A 26,807-nucleotide genomic window follows, 5' to 3' on the forward strand; every position below is an offset into this window, starting at 1 on the left:
GGGCAGCGGGGATGAAGATGCCACCATAATTGCATCCCGCACCTAATTATCGTCAGCAGGTGCTGGCTGAGTCACAGGCACCGCGGTGCCGGCTCACGGGGTGGGTCAGGCGTCAGGGAGAGGCACCCAGGATTGTGCCCTGATGTCCCCCTGTGTCACCATGGGGTTACAGGGGTGGGTGCTCCTGGCCCCCTCCCACAGGGCTCTTCTCCATGTAACAAAACCCAAAGCAGCTCCCCGTTCCCCTCTTACTCTTTATCAATCCATTCCCTCCTGGACCCCCATCTCCTTCCCTCTCCCCTCACTCACCCCCACAACCCCCCTTCCCCTCCCCATCCTTCCCATCTTACCGTGGGCCTTACCTTGGGCTCACGTCCCCTTTAAGCCTCCCTGAAGCTGGAATGCGAGAGGAGCATTTCGGCGCCCCGCGAGGTCAGATAAAGACTCTATATTTATCTAGCTGGTAACCTGAGCCCTGAATTTCTGCTGTGTGTTTTTTACGCTGCCCCACAACCCTCCGGCACGGCCCCTCCGGACCATTCCCAACTGAACCTCGGGGTGATCAGACCCTGCCACAACTCCCCCAACACCCCCCTGTTCTCCTCCAGCCCCTGGAAGAACCCCGAGGAGGGAGGACTGAAACAAGGCAGCCTCATGAGTCTCCATTCACCCCACACCGTGCCAACCTCGCACCCCTGAGCGCGCAGCCACTGGTGAGTGCAGGGAGCACAGGGGGATAGCAGCAATGGGGAGGGGGCTGCGGGATGTCAGTGGGACCCTTAACTCTGCCCTCTTTTCCCTTTGTTTGGGGTGAAGCCATGGGAAAGATGTTTTTCTATCTCCATAGAGGGTGGGACCATGCCTGGCACTTGGCCCCTGGGTGAGCACAGCCATGTCCCATCCACTTCCCCCCCCAGGCTCCCTATTCTTTATCCACCTGCAGACCTCAAAGCAGTCACCTTGGGCCCTCCATCAGGGTTCCACTGTGGGTTTGGGATTTTGCTGCCTTGGGGTGGCCCTGGAGCACTGAGCAGCCAGGTGGGGATGTGTCAGCGCAGTGACGCCAGGCCTGCAACACACATGTGCTGAGCTGGGTGCATTCTCAACCTGTGACTGCATGGGGAAAGCTCCCCCACCTTGCTTCCCTCCCAGCACCCTCAGCCCTAAAGCAGCCTGGAATGGGCAGGGTGTTCCACATGGGATCCCCCCCATTGCCTCCCCTATGGCATCATGCTGGGAGCTCTGCATTAACCTCCAGGCTGGGACATTGTGTCTCAGGGCACAGGGACAGGGCTCACAGCCTGCGTAAGTGAGAAGCAGCTGAGCCGTAACACCTCGGTTGGAGCCAGGGCTGTGTAAGCTGAGCTCACCCTGGGGCTCTGCAGCCACCAAGGGGGAAAGCTGCCACCGGGGCCACCAGTGTGAATGTCAGCTCACTCAATGCCTAGGAGACCAATGGGGATTCTATTGGGAATGCTGGGAATGAGCTCCCCAACATGAGCATCCCTGCAGTGCTCATGGCCACATGGCCACAGACCGGACATTCCCGTGCCTCAGTTTCCCCAGGGAGGATGATGAGGTTGCAGGAGTCCTGACTCAGCCATGCCAGCCTCAGGGTTTTGCTTTGCATCAGAAAGGCTCAGCATTATTATTGGGCAGGGAGGGGCCAGGCAGGTCAGGAAGCGATGGGAGGAACCGGGGTTTTTCTCACACCCCCTCAGCTCCTCGGGCTCATGGCACACTCCGCTCTCCCACAGCCCTGGGGTCCACAGCGATATGACATGGGGACAGCACGGTGCAGATCATCCTAGCAGACACAGCAGCCCTACATGGTAAGACCTCTCCTCCCATGATACCAGTGGGTTCACCGCTATGTCCAGGGCAAGATCCCCCTCCTGAGCCCCATATCCCTGCACATCAGCTCTCCACACCCCCAGGGCAGGCAGTATCCTCTAGGGATTAATCCCATGGACTGAAAGCCCCCGTTGGAGCCACAGGGCTCCAGCACCCTCATCCCAATGTCCATGGGAATGCTGGTCCTTGGCTGGGTCCCACATCCCCCAGCAAAACCCTACAGTATGCACTGGATCCTGGCTGGTAGAGCAGCTCCAGGGCCCTCCCAGTGCTGGCACGGATGGGCCAGGGAGAGCCGGGTGTTGGTGGCTTGTTTGCCTGCAAGGGGATTATTCACCCCTCGGCCTCAGTTCCCAAACAGGTCTGTGCGCTCTGGCTTGCTCTCGCTTGTAAATAGTTTCCTCTTGCTGCTCCCTCAGCAATAGCAGCCAGGACACAGCCCAGGGCCGAGGAGGGAGGATCCCATGGTGCTTGCACTCGGTGACCATCCCCATGCCCAGCTGTGCCCTGCATGGAAGGGATAAAGCCAGGCTCCATCCCATCACCTCCACGCTGCCTTGGAGTGAGGCCAGTGCCCGCCCCAGCAGGGCTGGGAAAAACCTCTGAGCTGGGTCATCTCCTGGGTGACAGGGGACTCTTAGAGTCACACGAACCACTGTCCGGCCAGGGAAGGGATGTGAGGCAGCACAGCCCTGGGACAGGTAGGAGACCTGCATCAGCACAGGAGAGAGCTGTCCTCCCTGTTTGTGGGAGGTTTCTTGCTGCCCTGTCTTTGACTCTGTGCTGGTTCCTTCTTTGCTCCGGGTGCCTCCTTCCCCCTCCTGTCCTGTGCATGGGTCACTGTGTGGGAGAAGCCACCACCCCCCATAGGACCCAGTGCTTGGCTGTCACACTGCCCTGCAGGCTGGCTGTGCCTGGTGACGGGGACACAGCGGTCACCTGCACTGCTGAATTATTGATGGCAGGCAGGCAGGGCACTGGCATGGCAGGCAGACAGGCTGTATGCTGCAATACGGTGTCCCTTGTTTGTCCCCACTGTCCCCAATGCCCCCTGGTGGGTGGTGGCTGCAGCTTGGCCCCAGGCACCGTGCAGGGAGCAGGGATGGATGATGATGCAGAGGCATCGGCTGACCATGAGTGCCCATTGCCATGCCCAGTGAAGCCCTAATTCAGTGGTATCAGGTCCCTGCACAGGGTCTCCAGGTGGGGGTCCTGGGGTGGGCACTGTCTGGTGTCAGTCATAGCCCATGCAGCTGAGCCCAGGCCCTTCTCTTGCAGCCCATGCCTCCTTCCAAGACCTCTGAGCCCCAGCCTCCAGCATGTCCCAGCTCTCCTCCACACTGAAACGGTACGTTGACTCGTCCCGCTATGCTGAGAACACCTACAGCAAGATGCCCAGTGGCTACAGCTCCTACACCTCCTACGGCTCCACTTATGCCTATGCAGACAGAGACAAAATCGGCTTCAAATCCAGCTACCTGCCCTCCCCTCGGTACCACCACAGCAGACTGTCCCCAACCAGCTGCTATGACAGCGGCCGCCTGCCCCTCTACCCCGACTCCAGCATCCGCCTGAGCCCCACTTATATCCGCACACAGCCGGGCAGGGGGCTGAGCGGGGGCTCATGCTACACCTTCACTGGGACCCCCGGCAGCCCCTCTGGCTACGTGTCCAACTCCACACTTCTCAGCCGTCGCAGAGCCATAAGCCAGTCGGACCTGGCCCAGGAGTTTGCAGGGCTGCACACTTCAGATAGCGCCTACCCATCCAGCCCCAGTTCCTCCTTGTACCAGGCTGCCATGCGCTCCGACTACGTCCATGACTACCTGGAGAAGAACAGCCACTGCAGCCTGACCTCCAGCCCCTCCGACAGCCAGCTCTGTGAAAGGGATGATGCTTATGGCTCCGACCTCACGGTACGTGGCACGCGGTGGGATGGTGATGTGATGCCAGTAGGGTGAATGGTCTGCAGTGACAGGCACTCGGGGCTCCAGTAGGTGCTGTGCCATCCCCAGAGCAATGGCCCAGGGCAGGAGCAGCTATCGTACACTCAGCCCAGCTCTGGTGCTTACAGCAGCGCTGGTAATTTTCCACTTGGGTCCCTTTCCAAGATCCCGTCAGGCTCTATCCATGCTGTCTCTCAGTTCACCCCATGGTGGAGGTCGGTCCCCCTCAGCTTAGTGCCTGACCCACAGCTTCATCCCAGTGCTGTGCACCCAGCAGGGAGGATAAGGGCTGGGGGTGTCATTTGTGCATCCCCAAGAGCAGGACGAGGGGCTCTCACCCTTCAAGCTCCAATCCCCCCCTGTACCCACACACCTGGGATAAGTGCCATGGGAGAGCTCTGGAGGTGCCAGGGGACAGCAGGCAAACAGGGAGTCAGATCGCTGACACCAGCTGAGGTTTCCTTGGCCTTTAATGTGCACACCTGCTATTTTCCATTCCTATGCATTTTTTCCCCCCATTCCCAAGCAGGGAAGCAAAAGTACCAGTCATAAAACAAACTGCAGGTGCCTGCAGTCATGCCAGGTGCCGGAAACATGTGCACCCAATGCTACCATTGGTTCTACCCCATTACACAGCCTCAGGGGCAGCACTGCAGCCAGGGCATGGATGGGGCTGTCCCCACGCCTGCTCCCATCCCCTCACCCAGTGCACAGAATAGAGGAGCCTGGCACCTCCATTTGTCATCCCATGGAGCAGAGGAAGGTTTGTGCAGCTGCAGCAGAGCAGCCATGGTGCCAGGGAGGGAAGGAGTAGTGCTGTGCCACCCCATTAACTGCCTTGTGGGGACATAGGGTCAGGAGGCCAAAGCCAGCCACAGAATCACCGGCAGCTCTGCACAGCCCCATCCTGAGCAGCTGATGGCTCTGGCCCTTGGCCAGTCCCGGCCCTGCCTGCTATTGCAGTGCCTGCTCATGGCAGAAGGTCACTGCTGTCGAGGGGACAACTAGGACGGGTTGCTGGCTCCTTCACTTTCTGACTGCAGCCTTGCCCCAGGAGCCTGCATCCCTCTCCAGCTATAGGAACAACCAAAGTCACTGGGGAATGAGGTTGGTTATGAGACAGGGCTGATGCCAGCCCTTCTGCCATCCAGCATCCTGGGGAGTGATGCACCAGCACCTGGGGTACACAGCAAGCTCAGTCCTGACCCCAACCCATACGCTGAGCTGCAGGGCAGGGTGCTGAGCCTCAGCCCTGATGTGCAGCCATGCCCCATATGGGTGGGATCATACACCCAGTCTGAGCCCAGCGGGGTGTGCACCCACACCGTGTCCCTGTGTGTGTACAGTGTACACAGCACAGGCTGTGTATATATATATATATACACGAGTGCAGATTACGACAGGGCTCCTCTTGTGATGCAAAAAGCGCTGGCCCTGCAGATGAATAACGCTGCAAGATGCCTCCTCAGATATTTTTGCTGGTGCCAAAAATAGGCTCCTTTCCCCCTCCCACCCCCATCATCCCCTCCAGTGGCTGTGCACCGCAGGCAGGGCAGGCTGCAGCTGCATCACGGGGGGTACAAAAAGCACCTCTAGTGTGGTCTGGGGGCTGGCAGGGGGTAAAGCAGCCTCACTCCATGCCTGCTACATAACAGCCCTTGGCAATTTCCCTGTGCAGGTGGTCAGGGCATGGATGGGTGAAGCGGTGGGATGAGGGATGGGGATGCAGGAGCAGGATGCAGTTTGGATGCACGCAGGTTGGGGATGCAGGACGGAGAGCTGGGCTCGCTTCCAGCCTTTTCACCTGCCCTTGCTGCAGGGACAGAGCTGGAGCCCTGCCTGCTCCGTGCCTCAGTTTCTCCAGTGCTCGAAGGGGAGTGACTGGGGGGGGTCCCTGCTCCATGCCTTGGTGAAACAAGTCTGAGAACGACCCTCAGAGCCCAGTTCTAATGCAGCCCCCTCCCCAGCCTGCCCCACAAAGGGTTGCCTCTCCCTGCCCTGGCTCTCTCCCTTAACACTGTCCCGTGAGCTCCGCATCCCATTCGGATGCCCTGCAGCCCCACTCCATGGCTCGGGGGCAACTTTCCATCCTCTGAGAGCCCCGGGGATGGAGGGGAGGGGGCCGTGCCGGTGGTGCTCCCTACATTATGCCGTGCCGGTGGCAAGACGGAGCCCTGGAGCTCAGGGGGGACATCGCGTGTGTCCTCCCAGCGGTGCCTTGTCCCCAGCCCAGCAGGGGCCGCGGGCACGGCCGCCCCTCGCGGGCCCCCCTGGCTCCGAGCTGGCTGTACCACGCGGTGCGGCGGGGGCTGGCCGTCACGGAGCCCTGCTGCTGCCTCTCCACCCATTTGATGTCAGAGCTGCTCAGGTGCCGTCAGCTCCAAAGAGCCGGCATCGGCTCCGGCACCGCAACCGCCCGGCCACGGCGTTTCTCCGGCCCGGCCTGACCCCATACTCGTGCCCTCGGCCGGCCCGAGGAGAAGGGACCCTCCTGCCCACCCCTCCTCGTCCCCTCGCCATTTCTCTTTGCTCTCGGGGGGCACTATGCGGGACTCGTACACGGTGACGCTGCCCGAGGAGCCCCCCGTGCTCCCCGACCTTCACAAGGAGCTGCGGCCCCGCACCTCCATGCCGGGCTCCCTGCTGGTCTCTACTTTCGTCGGGCTCGTTCTCAACAAGACCAAGGTACGAGCAGCCCGGAGGATGGGGGCTGAGGAGGGGACGATGGGGAAGGGGAACCTGCTGTGTGCTTTGGAGAGTGCCGAGCCCCCCGGGGCTCACATTGCTGCACGATGGGGTGCCTGGCACTGGGTGCACATCGATGCCACCGGCTTTAGGGGATGGCACCTCCCAGGCAGGGAGCAGGAAGGGAGGTGAAAGCACGTGGCTGTACACCAGAGTCCCTTGGCCAGCGCTGCCCCAGCCGTGACCTTGGCCCCATCCCATGCCCCCGTGGCAGGGAGGAGGGGGTGGCCATATAACAGCGTGATGGTGGTGTCACCGGGACCCCCAAAGCCGGCACAGCAGGGCCGTGTAGGTCAGGGTCTGGGCACTTAAATAAGTCGGGCTTCTCCAGCTCTTTGCTGGTGTGCGGGTGACCCGCATCCCGTCCCCATCCCCGCTCTCTGTCCCCTGTCCCCCTCCCGCAGTGCAGCCTCAGGGACTCCCCAGCCACCGCCGCTGCCGCGTGAGCCAGCTCTGCTCTGCCTCCTATGAGCCCAGCCGTGTCCTAGATAAAGCCCCGGCCGGGCGAGGGGGATTAGCTGGAGTTGAGTCACCCAGGGAAGGGAAAACGTGAGGGGGAAATCTGACCTTGGTGCAGCCACGGCCACGGCATTGGGGTTCTTGTGCATCCTTACCCCATGGAAAGGGATGGGGGCTGTGGGGCCGCTGGGCCAGCTCCGTGCTGCGGGCATGGTTTGCATGCAGAGCCACGTGTGCCCGGCATGGGGCACCTGGGTGCCCATCGGTGCTGTGCCCCTGCTCTGGGTGATGCCTGCAGCATCGCTATGGCACACGTGTAACTGTATCTGGGTTATTTTGGGCTGCTGTCAGGGCTGGGTGCTCAGCACCTCCCACACGCGCACCAGCTGCTGCTATTTTAGAGCTGACGAGCCCCCTCCTCTCCTCCTCCTCCCCCAACTCACGCCTGGGGGTGGACCGGGAGTTGTGGCTGTGATGGGTGCAGGTCGGGAGGTTCGCCCTGTCAACGCCTTCTCTGGACTTTATCCCACAATACAGCCATGCTTCTGGAGGGTGGCACATGTATGGGGTGCCCTGGAGGGATGGGCAGCAGCAGGACACCCCATTGAGCCATAGGGCAGGCATGGAGCACAGCCACCCCCGGCTTCCCAGGGCATAGGGTTGGCAGGGAGAGGCAGGGGGTGGCCAGTGTAGCCTGCAGGGCATAGGGCAGCAAGAAGGACTTTGAGCCTTGGGAGTCATCCCAGGCCAGGCAGCTGGGTGAGCAATGGGTCCTCAGGCTTCTCCTATGCATGGCAGTGCCAAGAGCGCCCCAAATGCCCCCACATGCCCATGTGGGGCTGCCCCACAGGGGTGCTGGTGGCCCCACGGGCTGCTCACAGGCAGCCTGTCACAGCCCTGCTCCTTCTCTCTGCAGAGCTCCAAGGCGGTGCAGGGACTGACTGGGCTGCGGAACCTCGGCAATACGGTGAGTGCTCATCCCCTTCTGTAGGCACAGCCCCAGCCCACAAAGTGCCATTCTATGGGCACATTAAGGACCCCAGCATCCAGTGGTGCAGGTGGACAAACCCTTCCCCACTCTCCCCCCTGCTCTGTCCCCATCTCCTGCCCACCCGCCCCAAGGTCCCCCCCTGTCACCACCCGCCTCCCTCCCTCCGCCTCACGTTGCCATGGTTTTCTGCCTCCCCCAGTGCTTCATGAACTCCATCCTGCAGTGCCTGAGCAACACCAAGGAGCTGCGGGATTACTGCCTGCAGAACCAGTACCTGCGGGACCTCAACAACAACAGCCGCATGCGCACCGCGCTCATGTCAGGTATCAACAGTGGGGTTGGGGGTGGAGGGGGGCAGGATGGGGACAGCAGTGGGGCTCATTCCCCCTCCCCATATCGCTGAGCTTCCTTTCTGTACGCAGAGTTTGCAAAGCTGATCCAGCTGCTCTGGACCTCATCCCCCAATGACAGCGTGAGCCCTTCCGAGTTCAAGACGCAGATCCAGAGATACGCCCCACGTTTTGTTGGATACAAGTAGGGACCGGCGGTGTGGGGCTGGTAATGTGGGTCTCATGGGGGTCTCACATCCGTCTCCTTTTGCCTTACAGCCAGCAGGATGCACAAGAGTTCCTGCGCTTCCTCCTGGATGGGCTGCACAGTGAGGTGAACCGTGTGCTGGTGCGGCCACGAGCCAGTGCTGACACCCTGGACCACCTCCCGTAAGTGTGGGGTGGGCAGTGGGGTGGGGGCTGGATGCCTGGAGGTCCCAGCATTGCTCAGCAGCTCTGTCCCTCTGTCTCATAGTGATGATGAGAAGAGCCGCCAGATGTGGCGGAGGTACCAGGAGCGGGAGGACAGCCGTGTTACTGGTGAGTATATGGGGAGGGGAGGGGGCAGGCAGGGGGCTGGGGCTGGGGGTCTCACCCTTCTCCATCCTTTCGCCCCCAGATCTCTTTGTTGGGCAGCTGAAGAGTTCGCTGACCTGCAGCGAATGCGGCTACTGCTCCACAGCCTTTGATCCCTTCTGGGACCTCTCCCTGCCCATCCCCAAGGTGAGGTGCTATTCCCTGTCCCCCCACCCCACACATTGTGCCCCATACCCTGTGCCCCTGACTGTGCCCTCCTCCTACAGAAAGGCTACGGGGAAGTCACCCTGATGGACTGCCTGCGGCTCTTCACCAAAGAAGACGTTCTGGATGGGGATGAGAAACCGGTACGGGGTGTGGGATGGGGGCACAGGGAGTTAATGGGTGTAGGATGGGATCTCACCGTACTGCTCACTGCCTGCAGACGTGTTGTCGCTGTAAAGCCAGGACGCGGTGCACGAAGAAATTCAGCATCCAGAAGTTCCCCAAGATCCTGGTGCTCCGTATCCTTTGTACTGATAAATGGGGTTGGTGGGGCTGGCATGGGGTGGCAGCTCTTTGCAGGCTCCCTATTGCTCCCCATTTCCTTGACATGGGACCCCCTCCAGACCTGAAACGCTTCTCAGAATCCAGGATACGAGCCAGCAAACTCACCACCTTTGTCAACTTCCCACTGAAGGACCTGGACCTGAGGGAGTTCGCCTCGCAGAGCTGCAGTAAGTGCTGGTGCTGGGAGGGCAGAGCTCAGAGCTCACGTGTGGGCACCACTGATCCTCACCCTGTCCCCACAGACCACGCTGTTTACAACCTCTATGCCATCTCCAACCACTCGGGCACCACCATGGGGGGACACTACACTGCCTACTGCAAGAGCCCCATCTCCAGCGAGTGGCACAGCTTCAATGATTCCCGGTGAGGCTGCGCAGGTGGCACGGGGAGGGGGGACCTCGTGTGGGCACCCCATTGCTCATAGTGCATCTCCTTGTATCTCTGCAGCGTCACCCCGATGTCCTCCAGCCACGTGCGCAGCAGTGATGCTTACCTGCTCTTCTACGAGCTGGCCAGCCCATCCTCACGCATGTAGCCAGTCCTTGGGCACCCCTTGGAGCTTCCTAGCTGGATTTGGGCACCCCAAGAACAGCAGAAAGCCCCATAATGAGGGCAGAACCCAGGCAGCCCCGGTGCCTCTGGGCCGCTGGCATTTGCTTTTTACCCTGGGGTAGGTTTTTCTTCATTCTTTCTGGTGTGTAATAAAAATACTGAGCAAGGGGCCTGGGGCTGCCTGCCCCCACCAGGACCTCGGGGACACCCAAAATTGGGTCCCTTCTGGCATCTCCATATCACTCTGCCATCCCTGAGGATCCACGAGCCTCCTCCCAGCTCTTCCAAACCTCCTGGTGAGGATTGCAGCTCTTTGGTTGCCTCCATCCCACCTCCATCTGCTTTCCAATCAGCCCCGGACTCACAGCCAAGAGGGAGGACAATGCTTCATGGATTTTCTTTCTATTTATCATGGACTTCTCTCAGCCTGGACCATCCCTCCTGGCTGCCCAGGGACTCACGCCAGGGGGGGGCTGACCCACCTCCTTATACGACGGTGCCTTAAACCATTTCGGGGCACGGGAGGCCCTTGGGGTGCACAGGGATGTCCGTCCTATGGGGGGTGGGGGGGTGGGCAGCACCTTTCCAGTACTGGGGCTTTCCTCCCCTGTTCACCAGGAGCCCCATGGGGTGCCCAGAGATGCTCCCCTCACCCAGCCCCACTGCTCCATCCTCTAGCTAGCAAACGCCAGTGGCCTTTTTAGCCTTTTCTCTAATTTATTCTCCTCCCCATCCCGCCCTGCCCGAGGTGCAATGGGGGTTGGGGGTGGGGGGGGGATATGCAACTGACCCAGGACAACCCCAGCCCCAGTCCAACCCAGCACCCATCCTGCTTTGGGCATGGGCTGAGCCCCCCTGCCCCGAGCACATCCCCCAGGGGCATCCCGGCAGGGTTGGGTGGTAGAGGTGGGTCCCGGGCTGGGGTAGTGCTGCAGCTCGGCAGGTGGCTTGTTTACTGTGTAAGCAAGATGGGCAGGATGTGTCTCGTACAAGGGAGACTCGTGTAGGAATAAATTTTAGCTGGAACAGAGCGCTGTGTTTGTGTGCTTGGCTCGAGGCTCCATAAGCAGGAGGGAAACTGAGTCAGGATTAGGAGGAACCACGGAATGGGGCTGACCTGCAGCAAGAGGATGTGGTGGCTGTTGTGTCCATGGGGAACAAGGAGCCTCTCCTCCTTCTGTGCCCTGTCTCTGCCCCCAAAGCCCTGAACAAAGGCCCTTTTCTGCCCAGCTCGGGCACAGACCTGTGGCATTAAGGGGCAGCAGGAACACAGGCAGCAGTGCTCAGATATCAGCAAGGGGGGGATGAGAGGGAAGGAGGGGTGCACACCCAATATAGACCCTCCAGGGCTGCCCAGCTCCCACCAGCTCCTGGAAAGTCATGTCCTCAGCCCCTGGGACAGCCTTCCAGCTCTGGTTCAAGCACACTTTCCCCTTTAAGATGTGGGATCTCCGTGCCAGGGTCTGACCTCGGCATCCTCAGCTGAGCTGGATTAACGGGGCAGAGGGAAGGGGCCCGTTGAGGGAAGCAGGGCCTCCCAGGGCTCCCCACACACGGCCATAGGGCTCTGTGGGGCTGAGCAAATGCGGGCACAGCCAGCACCGTATGCAATGGGAACATCCAGAGAGCAGTGGGTGGAAGGACATGCGGCCATGCTGGGGAGCACAGAGCTCTGGGGGGGCTTTTAGATGCTCTGTACCAGGAATGCTGCTACCATGAAGGACTTCACTGAAATCACTCTTTGCCCTGAGGCTCTGGAGCGCAGTGAGGTAGGGCTGGGGCAGGGGTGCCACCTGATGGGTCTCCATAATGCAGTCCCCACAGTGTTGTGCATCATTGCTTTCATGCAGACTGAGTTCTGCAACCCCGTCTTTGAGGGAGAGGAGCCCCTGGCAGTGCCTCCAGCTGAGCAGCCACTGGATGAGGACGGGGTGGGAGCCACGTCACCCCAGGATGCCTTCGGTACCTGCATGGGGTTTGTGCATGCGCCCGTGTCCATGGGGCCACCAGGAGCTCACCCATGGGGGTGTGGGGATGTATGGGGAACTGCTGGCACCCTGGGGACAAAGAGCTGGGCTCAGGGGGTGGCACAGGGCTGGGGATATGGCAGCACCCCGCTCTGCCCACTCTCCTCACCCTCCCCAGGCCGGCAGCTCTGGGTGCAGGCAGGCTGGCAGTACCGAGCTGACTGCAGGTTCACCTGGCTCTGCGTGGCTCTGATGAGTGCCGTTCTCCTCTTCCTCATCTCCCTCCTGCTGGGCATCATCATCCACCGTGAGTGTCGTGTGCAGGGAGAGCAGGGGGACTGTGCTGTGACCTGGGTGGGCTTCCAGAGCTCTCTCCCCATGCTACATCCATCCCCCTTGGTGCAGAGCTGACATCCCCACCACCACCCCACTCCCCGGCTGCAGCCCTGCCTGCCCGCAGCTCTGCCACCACCACTGTGACACCCACCCAGAGAGACCCCCAGGACTCCAAACCCTCCACCCCAACCCATGGCCATCCACCTGCAGCCAGCACTCCAGCACTAGGTAAGTCCCCACACGAGCTGCACACTATGGTGGCCACGTCCCCATATCCCCTAACCCAAACCCATTTGTAATATGCAGTGTGTGGTGGGACCCTGTATGGCCCCGAGGGCTCCTTCAGCTCCCCCAACCACCCTGGTCCATACCCACCCCATGCTCTCTGCATATGGCACATCGAGGTGGCAGCTGGCATGGCCATCCAGCTGACCATGGATGCATTCAGTGTGGAGGGCACTGCCTCCTGCCTCTTCGACCGACTGGAGCTCTATGAGGAGCAGGGAGCCCGGGGGGGCACTGCCAGGTAGGGCTGTGTGTGCCCAAGGAGGGGGTGGCATATCCAGGGATGGGGCAAGCAGTGCTATTACCCTCACTATGCCCCCAGGTTCTGTGGCAGCGTGGTCCCCCCAACCTTTAACAGCATCTCCAACCACCTGCGTGTCACCTTTGTCTCTGATGGCAGTGTGGGGGCACCAGGCTTCAATGCTCGGTACCGGGCTGTGGCCCCCAGTGAGAGTGAGTACATAATGTGGGTTGGCCCCAAAATACGCAGGGGTACAGGTATGGGGTTGGTATGGGTATGGATGTTGGAATGGGAATGGGAATGGGAATGGATATGGGTATGAGTATTGGTATGAGTATTGGTATGGGTATGGGTGTGGGTATGGGTATGGATATGGGTATGGGTATGGTTATGGGTATGGATATGGGTATGGGTATGGATATGGGTATGGGTATTGGTATGGGTATGGGTATGGGTATGGGTATGGGTATGGGTATGGGTATGGGTATGGGTATGGGTCTGGGTATGGGGCCTGGGTATGGATATGGGGCTGGGTATGGGTCTGGGTCTGGGTATGGGTATGGGTGACCAGCCCAGATACCTGCACTCACCCCACAGAGAGCTGTGCATGGGATGAGCACTTTTGTGACCAGGGGCTCTGCATCCACCTGGGCTTTGTCTGCGATGGGTTCCATGACTGTGAGGATCGGAGCGATGAGGCCAACTGCAGCGTGAAGCACAAAGGTGGGATGGCAGCGTGTGCCTCCCCCCCCCCCCCCCCCAGCCCTGGGGAGGTGATGGTAGAGGGAAATGGGGGCACAGCTGCCGTGTGTGTGTGTGTTTTGTGTGTTCCCAGAGTGTGGGGGGCCGCTAACAGCCCTGGAGGGGCACTTCTCCACCCCGAGCCACCCCCAGCCATATCCACACCAGCAGGTGAGAGAAGGGATGCTGGGAGGAGGAGGAGGGCAGGAGGAAGACCTCCTCCTCCTGTGCCCCTGTCTGGCTTCATGGCTCTCATGTCTGTCCCCATAGCTGTGCCTCTGGCAGATCTCTGTGCCCCTGGGCCACGTCATAGACCTGCACTTCCACAACTTCAGCCTGGAGTCACACGAGGATTGCAGCTTTGACTTCGTGGAGGTTCACGACAGTGCAGGCACTGGAGCTGCCAGCCTCATGGGCAGGTGTGGGTCCTGTGGCTCAGCTGGGGAAACTGAGGCATGGAATGGGCTGCTGGAGTGAGCCAGAGGATGAGCTTTAGGGTTCTACATACCCAATGTCCTCTCTTACCCCATGTCCCTGCAGGTTCTGTGGCCACCAGCTGCCACCCACCCTGACCTCGTCGCGCCATGTCATGACAGTTCTCTTTGTGGCAGATGAAGGAGTAGCAGACACTGGGTTCTTTGCCACCTATGAAGCCCGCAATGCCACAGAGAGTAAGTAGCCAGACAGGGAGCGAGGTGCCAGCAGGGGCTGCATGGTCTCCATCCTTGGGAGATGGATGCATCCTGTGCCCTGCCCTGGCAGAGACCTGCAGCCCCACAGAGTTCTCCTGTGGCAATGGCGAGTGCCGGGCACTGGAGTCTGTGTGTGATGGCTGGCACGACTGCCCTGATGGCACCGACGAGCTGAACTGCACCGGGGTCTCCTACCCTGCATTTGGTGAGTGCCCATGGCTGGGGGACACCCCCTGTCAGCCATCCCACATCCCACCTACCCCAGGTGCACACCTGGAGGCCATCAGACCCTCTGTGATATATAACCTCTAACCCTAACCCTGCATCTCTCTCTCTCAGGCTCCATCTGTGAGCCTGTGGAGGTGGAGATGTGCCTGGGGCTGGGCTACAATGCCACCTCCTTCCCCAACATCTGGCTGGCCATCCCGGACCAGGCAGGAGCCGCCGAGGTGCTGCAGGACTATCAGGTGAGGTGCTGGGCTGCAGGTGGGTGCTCTGCACCATCCTGTTCTCACTGCTTCTCTCCTGCAGACTCTGATGGAGCTTGCATGCTACCAGCACCTCCGCCTGCTCATCTGCAGCCTCTTTGTGCCCAAGTGCACTCCGGATGGGGGTGTCCTGCAGCCCTGCCGTGCTGTCTGCCTGGCTGCTGAGCTGCGCTGCCAGCACTCCCTGGGTCTCCTTGGCATCCTCTGGCCCATCAACTGCAACATCCTGCCTGATTCCAATGACCCCGTAGAGTGCTTCCAGCCCTGAGATGGCGAGGAAAGAGGAGTAGGAGCTGCAGAAGAGCCCAGTGCTGCCCCAAACCTCCATTCTACTTCAGATATAACATGTCCTGCACTGAGGCCTTCCAGTTTGCTCTGTGCTCAGCTCAGTGCCCAGATGCCACGGGCTCTTTGCAGGACTGATTTCCCATAGAGATACTCTGAGCCCTCAGCAGCAGAGCTGTTAATGCTCCGTGAATGGAGCAGGGCTGGACCAGGCTGCAGGTTGTCCCCCAGTCCCAGAACCAGCAGAATAAAGAGCATGAGCAGCTGATGAAGTGATGGAGCAGGAGATGTGTTTGGGGACGGTCTGTATACGGGTCCCACCAGATTATTACTGGGGAAATGGAGGCATGGGCTAAGAGAGGGAAGCCAGGAGTGTGAGCAGGAATAAAAGGGCACAGGACTGTCCCAGCTGTGGGGATGAAATGAGCTGGTTGTTGTGCCCTCAATGGGATGGGAGACCCCAGGGAGATGAGTGATGGATCTTGGAGAGTGTCATGCAGACAGCTCCATGGTGCAGGGAGCAGAACTCACTCCAACCAGGGCTCTGCCCTTGCTGGCCATGCTGGCACCAGGCCACCCCACTGGCAACACCCTGTGGCCACAAACCAGCTCCCAGCTGACCAAAACCAACAGCCCCTTCACACCTGGGGGAGAGCAGCCAGGCCCCATACAAGCACATGGCTTTTAGGTATGTGGACCAGGAAGGCTCAGCCAACAGTGTCACCCACAGCACCACACCCTGCAGCATCCCTTGGATGCACTCGGTGCTGGAATGGATTCAAGGAGAGCTGGGAGTGCCTTGCAAAGCCCAGCACTGTCCCAGCTTTGTTGCATGCCTGCAGTCTCACTGCCTGCTGCCTCCACCTGCAGCCTGGCACATCCCTGCACCCTCTGCAGCTCGCAGTGCTGGCACTGCCACAGTGCATGTACCTCACTGTTCCTCTTGCCTTATCCCTTCTGCCAGGCACAAAGCACCAGCCAGGGCATCACACACCTTTAGGGCTCCTGCTCCTTTCTCTAACTCTGCTTCTTTCCCTTCTCTCCTTCTGCTTTCCCTCTGTTTTCTCTCACATTCCCCATTCCATCGTGCTGTCCTGCTGCCCAGATGCCTTCAGCGCTGATGATTCTCATCCCACGCCTCCCCTCGCCCCGCTGTGCTGTTTGTCTGCCTCTCCCTTCCCCCTGCTTACGGAGCTTCCGACACCGCGGGATTAGTTTTCTTTTTCCCCTTGTCTTGTAGCTTTTGGCTCCCAGGGCCCGTGATTTCCTTTGGAGTTTGGGAGGAGAGACGTGGGGAGGAGGGGGGGGTGGAGAGGCAGCCTCTCCTCGGGCCTTCGTCAGAGCAAAGCGGTCAGGAAGAGCTGCAGCCATCCCAGCGGAGCACAGCGGGCTGTGGGGACAAGGAGCTGGTGAGTTGAGGGGGGCATGGGCATAATGGGGTCCCAGCTCCAGCAATGGGGCAAAGAGGAGCCACATTTCTCCTCCTTTTCCTCTTTACTGCAACCGTCACATCCAGGAGAGGGGAGAGAGAGATTTCATTAGGGAAAGGCCATGGGGAATGGGCTGGGGGCTGTGCCGGGGATGGGAGGGCTGTAGGGTGGTCCCAGCACTGGGGTGGTCCCAGCACAGCCCCATGAGATGATGCTGTAGCCCTGGATGGTTGTGTGGGGAGCCGGGTGGCTCGGAGCAGAGCTGGCCATGGGGATGCTGCCAAGGGCAGGGCCACGATGCAATTGGAGCTCCCGAGCTGCCGCCCTGCCATGTAATGCTGTCTATTGAAACCACAGCCCATGCACGGTGTCACCACGAGCATCCTGCCAGCAGTGCCCACCACCCTGAACCCGGCATGCAGCTGTGCACTGCCATCACCTCCCCTGCGTGGTCCCCTCCTGTTTCTGGCACCGCCATGGTTTGGGTGGGCAATGGGGATGTTGCAGCAGGTGCAGGTAGTGCCTGCCAAAAAGGCAACTAGGAGAGAATTGAGGGCAGCTGCAGGGTGCCAGCCTTCTGAATGGGTGCCCACAGGACTGTAAGCTGTGTTCTGTGCCCCCTCCCAGCCCCTGCATGGAAGACGAGATGAAGCAGCTCTTCCTCCTCTTCCTCCTCGGGCTCATCAGCAGCTCTGTGCAGATTGAAGACAACAAGATCCCCAGGCAGTGCTCAGGGCAGCCGGGCATCCCAGGCACCCCAGGCTTGCACGGGGGTCAGGGTCTGCCAGGCAGAGATGGACGAGATGGCCGGGATGGGGCGATGGGGATGCCAGGAGAGAAGGGCGAGATGGGCCCACCAGGTAAGTAAGGGGTCATGTCAATAGGGGACCCTCACCATGGGAATGAGCTTGTCTGAACATTGGCACAACTCTATATTGCTGAGCTGGGAGGAAATCCCACAAAACCCCCCCGCTTTGTGATGCCACCACCCTTCTTCCCCTGCATGGATGGCCCTCCAAGAGTCAGCAGCTTGCTGCCACCAGCACCACTGCATTTCTCCCTTCCTTCCACCCCCTGCTTCAGGAACCCCAGTGTGGGTACAGCATCCATTCCTTGGCTCCTTGGGGTTGATCTGCCTATGCTGCACCCCCAGATAGAGTGGCAGCGCCCATGGGATGCTGAACCCTGCTGGGATGGGTCTGGGCAGCTGAGCTGGGGGAGTTCGAATGTTACACTGTCCCCTCTGTGCTCCCTCCAGGAGCTCCTGGACCCCGTGGGGAGATGGGCAGCCCCGGTGTGGATGGTCTGCATGGTGAGAAGGGGGCGCAGGGTGAGTGTGCAGTGGCCCCCCGCTCTGCCTTCAGTGCCAAGCGCTCTGAATCACGCAGCCCACCTCTGGCCGACCAACCCATCCGCTTCGATGTGGTCCTGGTCAATGAACAAGGCCACTATGACCCCGCTACTGGCAAGTTCACCTGCGAGGTGCCCGGCCTCTACTACTTCGCCGTCCATGCCACTGTCTACCGTGCCAGCCTGCAGTTTGATATCATGAAGAACGGGCACTCCATCGCCTCCTTCTTCCAGTACTATGGGAACTGGCCCAAGCCCACCTCGCTCTCGGGGGGAGCCCTGGTTCGCCTGGAGCCTGAGGATGAGGTGTGGGTGCAGGTGGGAGTCGGGGACTACATCGGCTTCTACGCCAGCGTGAAAACAGACAGCACCTTCACCGGCTTCCTCGTCTACTCCTACTGGCAGAACTCAGCTGTCTTTGCCTGAGCGTGAGGCTGGGGATGGGGACCCCATGGGCACCCATTGGGGATGGGATCTGGCCATATGGGAGCCGGGATGCTCAGTATCCTCCCCCTGCCCTGCTGTGGCTTCATCACCTCGTGCCAGGCAGGGGCACGCTGTCCCTGCTACCCCATGCAGCGCTGTGCCAGAGCTAAGCATGATTGTGTGCACCCAGCTTTAGGGCTCTATGCCCTAAATTCTGGGTGCTGCAGTGACCTGATGGCCGCGTTGTCTGTAAGCACGCAGCATCCCCCCCCCGGTCAGCTTCTCCCTGCGGGCTGTCCGGCCGCTGGCACGGCGAGGGGCCCATCCTGCCACCCCCTGCCATGTCCCAGGGTGGGCAAACCATCCTGCCTGCATCACTGATGTCCCCCATCCTCCAGCCGCCCATCTCCTCCTTCACCAGCAATAAAAGGGGTCTTCATCCCTGCGCCTGCTGCTGTTCGGCCCTGCCTTGGGGTTGGAGGGGCGGCACTCGGGGGGCTGCACGGAGCTATGCCGCATCCCAGCGCTGAGGACAAGACGGCAGCAGCCAGCACAGCCGCTAGATGGAGGCATCGGCATCTATTTGCTTCCTCCCTCCCTGTGCGCCTTCCCCTAAAATCATCGAGGGGAGGGGATGGGGCGGGACTCCCCTCCCAAACCCCGATTTCAGTTCCCTTCAGTGCACGACGTTGCGTCTGGGGGTCGCGTCCCCGCATGGACCCCCTCCCCTTGGTGCCATGGGACAGGCTGGGAGCCCCTACAGGGCTGGAGACATGGAGGTTGGAGCAGGGGGAATTGTTGCCCTCTGCCGTGTCCAGGACTTGGGGAGTTCGCCAGCTCTCTCCCATCCCGGGCTGCAGTGTGAGAGCAGTGATCCGCTTGGGAGAAAGGTCCCTATTTTTAGCCGTGGAACGAAGAGTTTCCTCATTCCTGCCCAAAATAGGTCCTGCGGGGATAAGGGACGAGCAGGGAGGGGGCTTTTGGCTGGGGGCCGAACTCGTTCACCCAGCAGCCGTGCTGCCCATCAGGCTGAGGATGAGCAGCCCCACAATGCAATGAGCAAACCCTACAGACCTTGGGACCACGCAGGAGCCAAGGGCACATCACTGCATCACACCTGGGCACACAGCAATGACCGGGACCACCCTCAGCCCCACAAGGACTTGCAGAATCTATAGGGCCAGGGGTGAGGGCTCGCTCCCCATGGGAGCCCTGCAGCTCCCTCCCAGCCCCAACCACAGGGTCACGTTGCAGCGGAAGCGGCTGTTTGGGTTGAAGATGGCTTTTTTCTGTAAGCAGAGCTGCTGAGGGATAAACAACGTGGCAGAGCAGATCGATGGTCGGAACTGTCTATTCTGGGAGGAGGAAAATGACTTATCTTGGGATGAAGCCAGGGGAGGTACGTGGGGGTTGGGAGCATCTTCCAGGCCCTATCATGATGCGGAGCAGAGCACTTGGTGCAGCAGCTCTGCTCTCCTTGGGATGCTTTTTATCTCCTAGATGCTTTGTATGGGGCCAGTGGGGGATGCTGGGGCCTCCCTTGAGCACCATAGGGGTGCCCACAGCTGCCTAGGGAGGAGGACAAGGAGGGGATAGGGTTAAGGGGAAACACAAGAGGCTTTGGTTTGTGGTAGTACCTAGCAGCTCCTAACAAGCTCAGCTGCCCCTGAGGAAGAAGTGGCCACAGCCCCTTTTCAGCTGCACCCAGTTTAGGGAGGGACCACCACCCCTTTGGCCAACAGGAGGGTGAAGCTTCTATAAAAGCAGGGTGAGCAGGTAGGTCTTGTTGTGCAGCTGATGGAGGTGGCAGCTGGAACAGAAATGTTTATTCAATTAAAAAGAAAAGAAGAAGATCTGGCAGCCCTTCCCAGTGCAGCACTCTGCTTCTTGGCCACAGTAGGGTCACAGTTTCCAGCTGGAGGCTTGAACCCAGCAGGGCTGGGGCTCTGCAGCAACAATCCAGGGCTACCATGTGCAGCTTGCAAGAGGTGTTGGTGCTGTGTGTGTGCCCTGAGGTGAAGATGGATCGGTCATCTCCAACAAGAGCCCAAACCTTCAACTACAGGAGCAGAGTATGGAAATGCCCTCGGTAGCAAAGATTGTGCTGGTGTCTCCTGGCTGACCTGGTAAGAAGTTCAACTCTGGGGGAGGGGATGGGGGCTGTCCTCAATTAGGGGAGGCAAGGAAAGGGCTCAAGTGTGCAACCTGGGCTGAGGAGGGGTCCATCCAGAGCATCCACACCAGCACTGTGCATGAGCTCTCATGGCTGTGCTGGGAAATGGGACCCTGTTGGGGTATGTAAAGTGCCTATACAGCAGTGTGAGGACAAACAGGAGGGACCTGTGGGCTCTGTGTGCTTGGGGGACTGCAGTTGTATTGGGGTAATGGCAACCAAAGCACTGGTCCTTGTGGGAATGGGATCCACCTTGGTATCTGGCAATAGCTCACAGCAGCAGGTGGCTGAGGAGCAGAGCTCAGGTGGGTAAGACCTTACAAACCAGAGGAGCTGAAAGAAGGGGACAAGACCAAAGGAGGACCCAGCTGAGGGCTTCAGGAGGGCAGACAACAGGTTCTTCAGGGATCAGCATGAGAGAATCCCATGTCCTGGTGAGCAGAAGGGGACCAACAGGACCAAGGATCACCTCCTCCAGGCCCAAGTGATGTTTCCATCTGCACCTCAATGGGATGGAAACCCTGTGGAGGCAGCAGGGAGTTTCCATTCATGACAATACCCTCAGCCCAGCTGAGCACAGCCCCGTGCAGCATGTTCTGAGCCACTAATAAGGGAGCAAAGCTGGTGCCTGGGAGCAGACAAAAGCCCCCCGTGGTTCTGCTGCTGATCCATCACCTGCTCCCTCCCCATCGGCCAGGGGCTGTGAGCTGCTTTGCAGTGCGTGTCTGTCATGCCAGCTCCCCGCTGTCCCACAGGCAATGGCAGCTCATTAGGGCTGGGATGTTGCAGCTGGGCAGACAAAGGGATGCCAGAGATTTTCCCAAGGCCTGGGGCAGGCTTCAGTTCCAGCAAGCTGTCAGCACCCCCCACCTCAGTGCTTTTAAATGGGGGTAACCCAGCAGCACCACACCGAGTAGAAGGAAACACATCCAGGACCTCAGACTTTGTGCCCATGCCTGGTCTGTGAGCATCATTGCAGCCCCACACCAGCTCCATGGTGTTGGAGGAATATCAGGACAGTGCAGGCTGCCATCAGCCAGGAGCTGGTTGCATTTTCCTCTTGTAATTGCTTGCTGCATGTGAGCCAAGTGCGTGCATGACAGCTCCCAGGGGAAGACTGTGTCCTTTACATCCTGTTCTCACTTGACCACAACGGGACGAGGTGGATGCATCCATCTCTACATCCTCTGCTTGGATGCCCACTGTATAGAGCATCTCCCTGCCAAGCCCCATCCCCCAGCCCACCTCAGCTCCCTGAGGACACAGTGGAAGGCTGTACCTCAGTTTCCCCTGGTGCAGCCAGTTCCCTGCAGGGCTTGGCAGCCCCATATTGGCTCTATGCCTGGCTGAGCTGCACTCCTGCAGCCTGCAATCCCCCTTGTGTGACTTTCAGCCAGGACTTTTGAGCTTCCTCGTTAAAATTAGTTTGTTTGCTGGCACAGCCCTACCAAAGCAGGTGAGTTCAGGGCAGGGTGAGCCAAAACTCCTGAGGTCTCTGCCCATCAGGCTCCTGAAATGTATTTTCCAAACAGTTTGCAAGGATTTTGGAGAAGCCAAGGATGCTTAAAAGCACACGGTAGCCTGCCAAGAGCTCAGATCGGGGCCAGGGAATAACTGTGCAGCAAATGCATCTGCTCAGCAGTAGCTCAGCACAGCTGAGCCCGTCTTGGCCTTTTTGTGAGGCAAAGCTGCCCCTGTTCTGCTTCCATCCCTGAGGATACGGGGCTTGCCAACACCCTCTGTCACAAGCAGCAGGGTGTGGAAGCACCAAGGACACATGGGAGCTGGGATTATGCATCCTCACGCTTTGTTCTGCCAGCCTGGGAAGTCTCAGCCTTTCTGCTTTGGGTTGCTCCAGCTCTAGAATAGCCAAGCACAGATTGCTTTGGTCCAGGGCAGAGAAGCACACATTTCTTTCCAGGAGCAGCTCAAGCAAAGCAGGCTGCTTTCTCTCTTCCTTTCTGAGCAGCCCATAGTGACAACAGCCTTGGAATCCAATTCTGTGTTAGTGATGGAGCCTGACTGCAAGCAGAGAGGAGGTCCCAAGGGAAACCCACCCCAAGAACGAGGCAGCTTCTGGTAGAGGAAACTTTAATCTGCTCATTTGTAGTGCAAAGAGTTAAACTTAAGGCAAAGCTTTCTCTCTTCTTTTCTTTTTTTATATAAACAGGCGAAAAAAAAAACAAATGGGCCCCTAAAACAGTGACTGCTATAACAATAAAAAAAGACTCGTGGGGAGAAACTGCAGTCTGGAGAAGGCTGAAAGTCACATAGGAAACACTGCACCCCAAGATCACCAGCTGGCCCTAGTCAGTCCATCTGAGCTGCAGGAGAGGTGGCTTGGAGGTGAGGATAGAGATCCCAGCACACAGCAGTCCCTGCAGAGCCGCTCTCAGACACCATCAGTCCTCGACGCAGCACAAGTTTGCAGTGCAGAGTTGTCTCCCAGCATGGCCTGGCCTCTCTGCTGCCTCTGTTTTGGCTTAACTTACTAATCAATTATTTGTTAGCAGGAGAATGGAGAAAGCCACGCCAGCCGCCCCCAGGCTCTTGGCTTGCAGTCGAGGAGTCAAGGCTCCTTCCAATCTGGCTCCAGCCAAAATTGGCTCTGATGCATGGCTGACCCCAGACAAGCAAACTGAAAAAGGGAAAGCTTTTTAGCGCGTGGCTCTCTTGCAGCCCAGCAGTTTCTTGGAACAGTGCTGGGATGAGGCACCTCAGCCCTCCCCAGCAAGGAATGGACGGCCTTGTCAGACATCATGGGATGCTTACATTAAACAAACTGTATTTCACACTGCAGACAAAGCAGAAGTATAACCCTGCCCTATACAAACATAGCTGTGGTCCTGGTACTGCCCCGTGCACACAAGGTCTGTAGTACTTATGTCTGGAGCTGGAATGTCTCAGTGGGCTTCAAGAAGGATTGGGGTGTCCCCTTGTCTCCCAAAGAGCCACCCCTTCCTGCCAGCCCAGCCTGGGATGTAGCAAATGCTCTCCAGCCTTAGGGAGCCTGAGGGCTGCTCAGGTTCCCCAGGCAGCAGGTAACAAACTCCCTTCATGCAAGTAACACGGTTTGTGCTTGCTGGTCTTGCATAGGTGTGGAAGCAGCAGCAGTACTGAGCTCTGCAGTCAGCTGTTCTGCAGGGAGATCGTGCTCATTGTGGCTCCTAATGGCAAGGGAAAACTGGGACACCAAAGCCGTGGTGGCTGGGACATTAAGGTGCCTCAGAAACCCTGCTGTCCTCCAGCTGAGAGCTGGGCTCAGCCCTTTGGTAGAAAAGCCTAAAAAGCTCAAGTGTGCTTTGCTAGAGCCTTGCAAAAGGGGCATGCAAATCCTTGCCCTGCGAGCTGCCCCACTTAAATGGCAGGAGGAAGAAAGAGTGCAAATGCAGTCCACCAGGTAACTTTTTGGCCAAGCCTTGGTAGCAAAACACTCCTTTGCCTTGCACCAGTCCCAGTAATTCCCAAGGCAGCACAGCCTTTATCCTTCCATCAGTTTTGGCTAGGAGGAACCAGATCTGTGCTTTGTTTCAGATCAAGGCAACAGGCCTTGAAGCAGAAGTTGTCAAATACAGAAACAAAAAACCCCAACCTTTCAGCCTGCTGCAGAGATCAGCTGCTGTGCTTGTTAGCAGGAGCTACAGCCTAGTTGTACACTTAACATGGCTGACAGACACCTCTGACAGCCCCTTGGTCCTTCAGCACCATCCTTAGTTCTTTGGAAACAACTCAGGACAGCCCTGGGAAGAGCCATCCTGCACTCCAGCATGAGGCAGAGGCGTCTTCAATCACCTGTAAAACAACCCGTATTACCCACCCCCACAGTTCACAAGTACACGTTGAGCGTCTGGAGGATCATCTGGCGGCACAGCGGGCAGTTGCGTTGGTAGATCGCCTGCTGCAGGAGGACTTCTGTGCACTCCTGGCACAGGCACAGGTGCCTGCAGGGCAGAAGCAGGACTGTCTTGGTTTGATCTTGACAGATGACGCATTTCTTACGTTCCTCTTGTTCTTTCAGAAGCATCCAGGGGTCGTTGTCCGGAGCTCCTGCTCCATCCCCAGCTGTTGCATTCAGCTGCTCTCTCCTTGGTGCTTTCCCCCAGGAGGTGCTCGGCTCATCCCTGGATGCCTGGAGACGCTGCCCAGACACAGCGCTTCGATTCAGAGCTGGATGTGCCTGCGGGACCTGCTCTGCATCTGGCTGTTCGTCCTGCTGTGCTGCAGCATGGTTGTCCTCTTCCAGCATCAACCTGCCCAGCACCTGAGCCGCCCCTCGTCTCTCGCTCTCTCTGTTCATCGTTCTGCCCCCTCGGCTCCAGTTGGTCACCTGCAGGCTCCAGTCCACCAACCTGCGCCACGTCTGCGAGGTCATGGCCATGCCCATCATCAGGACAGCCAGCTGGTACAGCCTCCACACCTCCTGCTGCAGCCGGGGATACGCAGGCAGCGTATGGAAGTAGCCAAACACATGGCCCAGAAACGTCAGGAGCAGCCCGGGGTTGAAGATAACAGCGCTGACCACAATGATGGCGACGAGCAAAGCCAACCCATAGACGTTGACAAAGAAGATGCCGATGAGCAGCTCGGTGGTGGAGACCAGCAGCTCAAAAGCCAGTTGACAGGGAGACCAGAGCAAGATGGATACAGCAATAGCACTACTAGAAACATGTGCCAGGAAGGCAGCCAACAACTCACCAACACGCAACACCGGGCTGGTCACCGCATCCCATAGAGCCAACAGCAACGTGAACAAATTCTGCGTGCCCAGCAAACACAAATTAACCACGCTATTAACCAGATATGCCAATAAACTGATCCCAATGGCCAACCCTTCCCCTGCCTCTCTCAATACAGCCTGCCCCGAGCCCAGCAGGCTGCACACCCCTCTCTGCAGCATCTCCCTGCCCCTCAATCCCATGTGTGTTAGCAGGTGACCCAACACCTTCAGCCCCTCCATAACGTTACAGCAGCCCCTCAGCATCCCACCCACCCCCTGCACGACCCCCAGCACCAACCCACACAATCCATTTAACAACCCGTTCCAACAAGCCCATATCCCAGCTGTGGCAGCTCCGGGGAGGCTGGAAGCGGTGGTGAATAACCAGATTAAGGCTGTGACCAACGAGGATACGAGGAAGAAGTTGAGATCCAGCAGTAGGAGCAGAAGATCCAGCGCCAGGCGTAGGCCGCGCAGCAGCAGCAGCACCAGCTCCATGGCCGCCATCAGCTGGGCCGCACTGCTATGGGCGCCGCCATCTTGTCGTGGGCGGGGACTCGGTGGTTGGGTCGGATTTAAAGGGCCAGCACCCTATTAACAGCCCGCCCCCCCCCCCCATGGAGCTGTCATGAGTGTGATGAGTTGGTGCCGGTCTCAGCGCTTTCTGGTTGTCCAACACAGGGTTAGTCAAGGCGGTGCTGCTCGCTCCATATCCTGTACAGGTCTCAGAATAATCCCAAGGCCAAGGTTTGGCCATGGAGTAGTTCAGCAGTTCCTGCCAGCTTCCAGGCTGGGCATCCCCAGGAGACACTGCCTGTACAGTGACGCCAGCCAGAGGAACACCCAGCATCGTGCCCAAGGCTTTTTAAGGAAGGACAGAGCAAGTGGAGCAGATGATCCATAAGAAAGACATGCAAGGCCCTGGGCAGTGCCTGGACATGGCGGCAGCCCCTTGAAGTAGCCCCCCCCCTTCCCCATGCAGCCCCCTTGCACTGCATAGCAAAGCCATGTGTCTGTCTATCTGTCTATCTATCTGTCTGTCTGTCCTGCTTGTTTTCAGGTCCGTTCCCTCCCTGCCTGCCTGGTTTCAGGGGTTTTTGGGTGTGTGCCGGTGCCCACGTGACGGAACCGAGATGCTTTGAGCATTTATGGTAATGTTTGGATTTCTTATTGCTTTACCAGGAGGCAAAAAAAAGACACAGTAGGTGGGGGGGGGGGGTGACACAGAGCTGGGTGTGCTGTGCTCCATTCATTCCTCACCCCATGCCATGGGGAGGGGCCTTGCAAGCCCCATGCACCTGTGTCCCCTTCCCTGCTGCTGTTGGAGAGGAGGGGGGGGCACACAGAAGGGCCAAGAGTTGCAAGGAATGGTGTCTATGGGGCTTATATGGGTTCTGTGGGGCCCATATGGGGTTGTGGGGCCTGTATGGGGTCTATGGGGCCCATATGGGGTTGTGGGGCCTGTATGGGGTCTATGGGGCCTGTATGGGGTCTATGGGGCCCATATGGGGTCTATGGGGCCCATATGGGATCTGTGGGGCCCATATGGGGTTGTGGGGCCTGTATGGGGTTGTGGGGCCTGTATGGGGTCTATGGGGCCTGTATGGGGTTGTGGGGCCTGTATGGGGTTGTGGGGCCCATATGGGGTTGTGGGGCCTGTATGGGGTTGTGGGGCCTGTATGGGGTCTATGGGGCTCATATGGGGTTGTGGGGC

General features: G+C 59.0%; 4 protein-coding genes across 6 annotated transcripts; 3 read left to right on the forward strand and 1 right to left on the reverse strand.

The window, feature by feature from the left end:
- Positions 1-499: 499 nt before the first annotated feature.
- USP2 (ubiquitin specific peptidase 2) lies at positions 500-10,992 on the forward strand. 2 transcript variants are annotated; one of them, XM_015884215.2, is made up of 14 exons: positions 500-713; positions 1,758-1,832; positions 3,133-3,770; positions 7,921-7,971; positions 8,195-8,318; positions 8,418-8,529; positions 8,604-8,714; positions 8,800-8,864; positions 8,944-9,047; positions 9,128-9,208; positions 9,286-9,364; positions 9,470-9,577; positions 9,653-9,773; positions 9,858-10,992. In XM_015884215.2, the coding sequence occupies exons 3-14, from the start codon at positions 3,174-3,176 to the stop codon at positions 9,943-9,945; spliced, it is 1,641 nt and encodes a 546-aa protein (XP_015739701.1). In that variant the 5' UTR covers positions 500-713; positions 1,758-1,832; positions 3,133-3,173; the 3' UTR covers positions 9,946-10,992. The 2 variants fall into 2 exon arrangements, with proteins under 2 accessions (XP_015739701.1, XP_015739702.1); XM_015884216.2 differs by lacking the exons at positions 500-713; positions 1,758-1,832; positions 3,133-3,770 and adding an exon at positions 6,152-6,485.
- A 63-nt stretch (positions 10,993-11,055) lies between these two features.
- Positions 11,056-15,357, forward strand: MFRP (membrane frizzled-related protein). Its single transcript, XM_032449085.1, has 11 exons — positions 11,056-12,236; positions 12,335-12,493; positions 12,572-12,791; positions 12,873-13,003; positions 13,389-13,514; positions 13,627-13,703; positions 13,803-13,951; positions 14,073-14,203; positions 14,295-14,429; positions 14,564-14,691; positions 14,756-15,357. The coding sequence occupies exons 1-11, from the start codon at positions 11,651-11,653 to the stop codon at positions 14,978-14,980; spliced, it is 2,067 nt and encodes a 688-aa protein (XP_032304976.1). The 5' UTR covers positions 11,056-11,650; the 3' UTR covers positions 14,981-15,357.
- An 853-nt stretch (positions 15,358-16,210) lies between these two features.
- On the forward strand, positions 16,211-18,649 carry C1QTNF5 (C1q and TNF related 5). 2 transcript variants are annotated; one of them, XM_015884219.2, is made up of 3 exons: positions 16,211-16,406; positions 17,055-17,287; positions 17,686-18,203. In XM_015884219.2, the coding sequence occupies exons 2-3, from the start codon at positions 17,062-17,064 to the stop codon at positions 18,201-18,203; spliced, it is 744 nt and encodes a 247-aa protein (XP_015739705.1). In that variant the 5' UTR covers positions 16,211-16,406; positions 17,055-17,061. The 2 variants fall into 2 exon arrangements, with proteins under 2 accessions (XP_015739705.1, XP_015739706.1); XM_015884220.1 differs by lacking the exon at positions 16,211-16,406 and having other exon boundaries at positions 17,054-17,287; positions 17,686-18,649.
- Positions 18,650-22,450: 3,801 nt separating this feature from the next.
- RNF26 (ring finger protein 26) lies at positions 22,451-26,015 on the reverse strand. Its single transcript, XM_015884218.2, has one exon. It carries the CDS (start codon positions 25,598-25,600, stop codon positions 24,203-24,205), a length of 1,398 nt encoding a protein of 465 aa, XP_015739704.1. The 5' UTR covers positions 25,601-26,015; the 3' UTR covers positions 22,451-24,202.
- Positions 26,016-26,807: the final 792 nt, after the last annotated feature.

This window comes from Coturnix japonica, chromosome 24 (assembly GCF_001577835.2).
Source record: "Coturnix japonica isolate 7356 chromosome 24, Coturnix japonica 2.1, whole genome shotgun sequence".
NCBI classification, from domain to species: domain Eukaryota; kingdom Metazoa; phylum Chordata; class Aves; order Galliformes; family Phasianidae; genus Coturnix; species Coturnix japonica.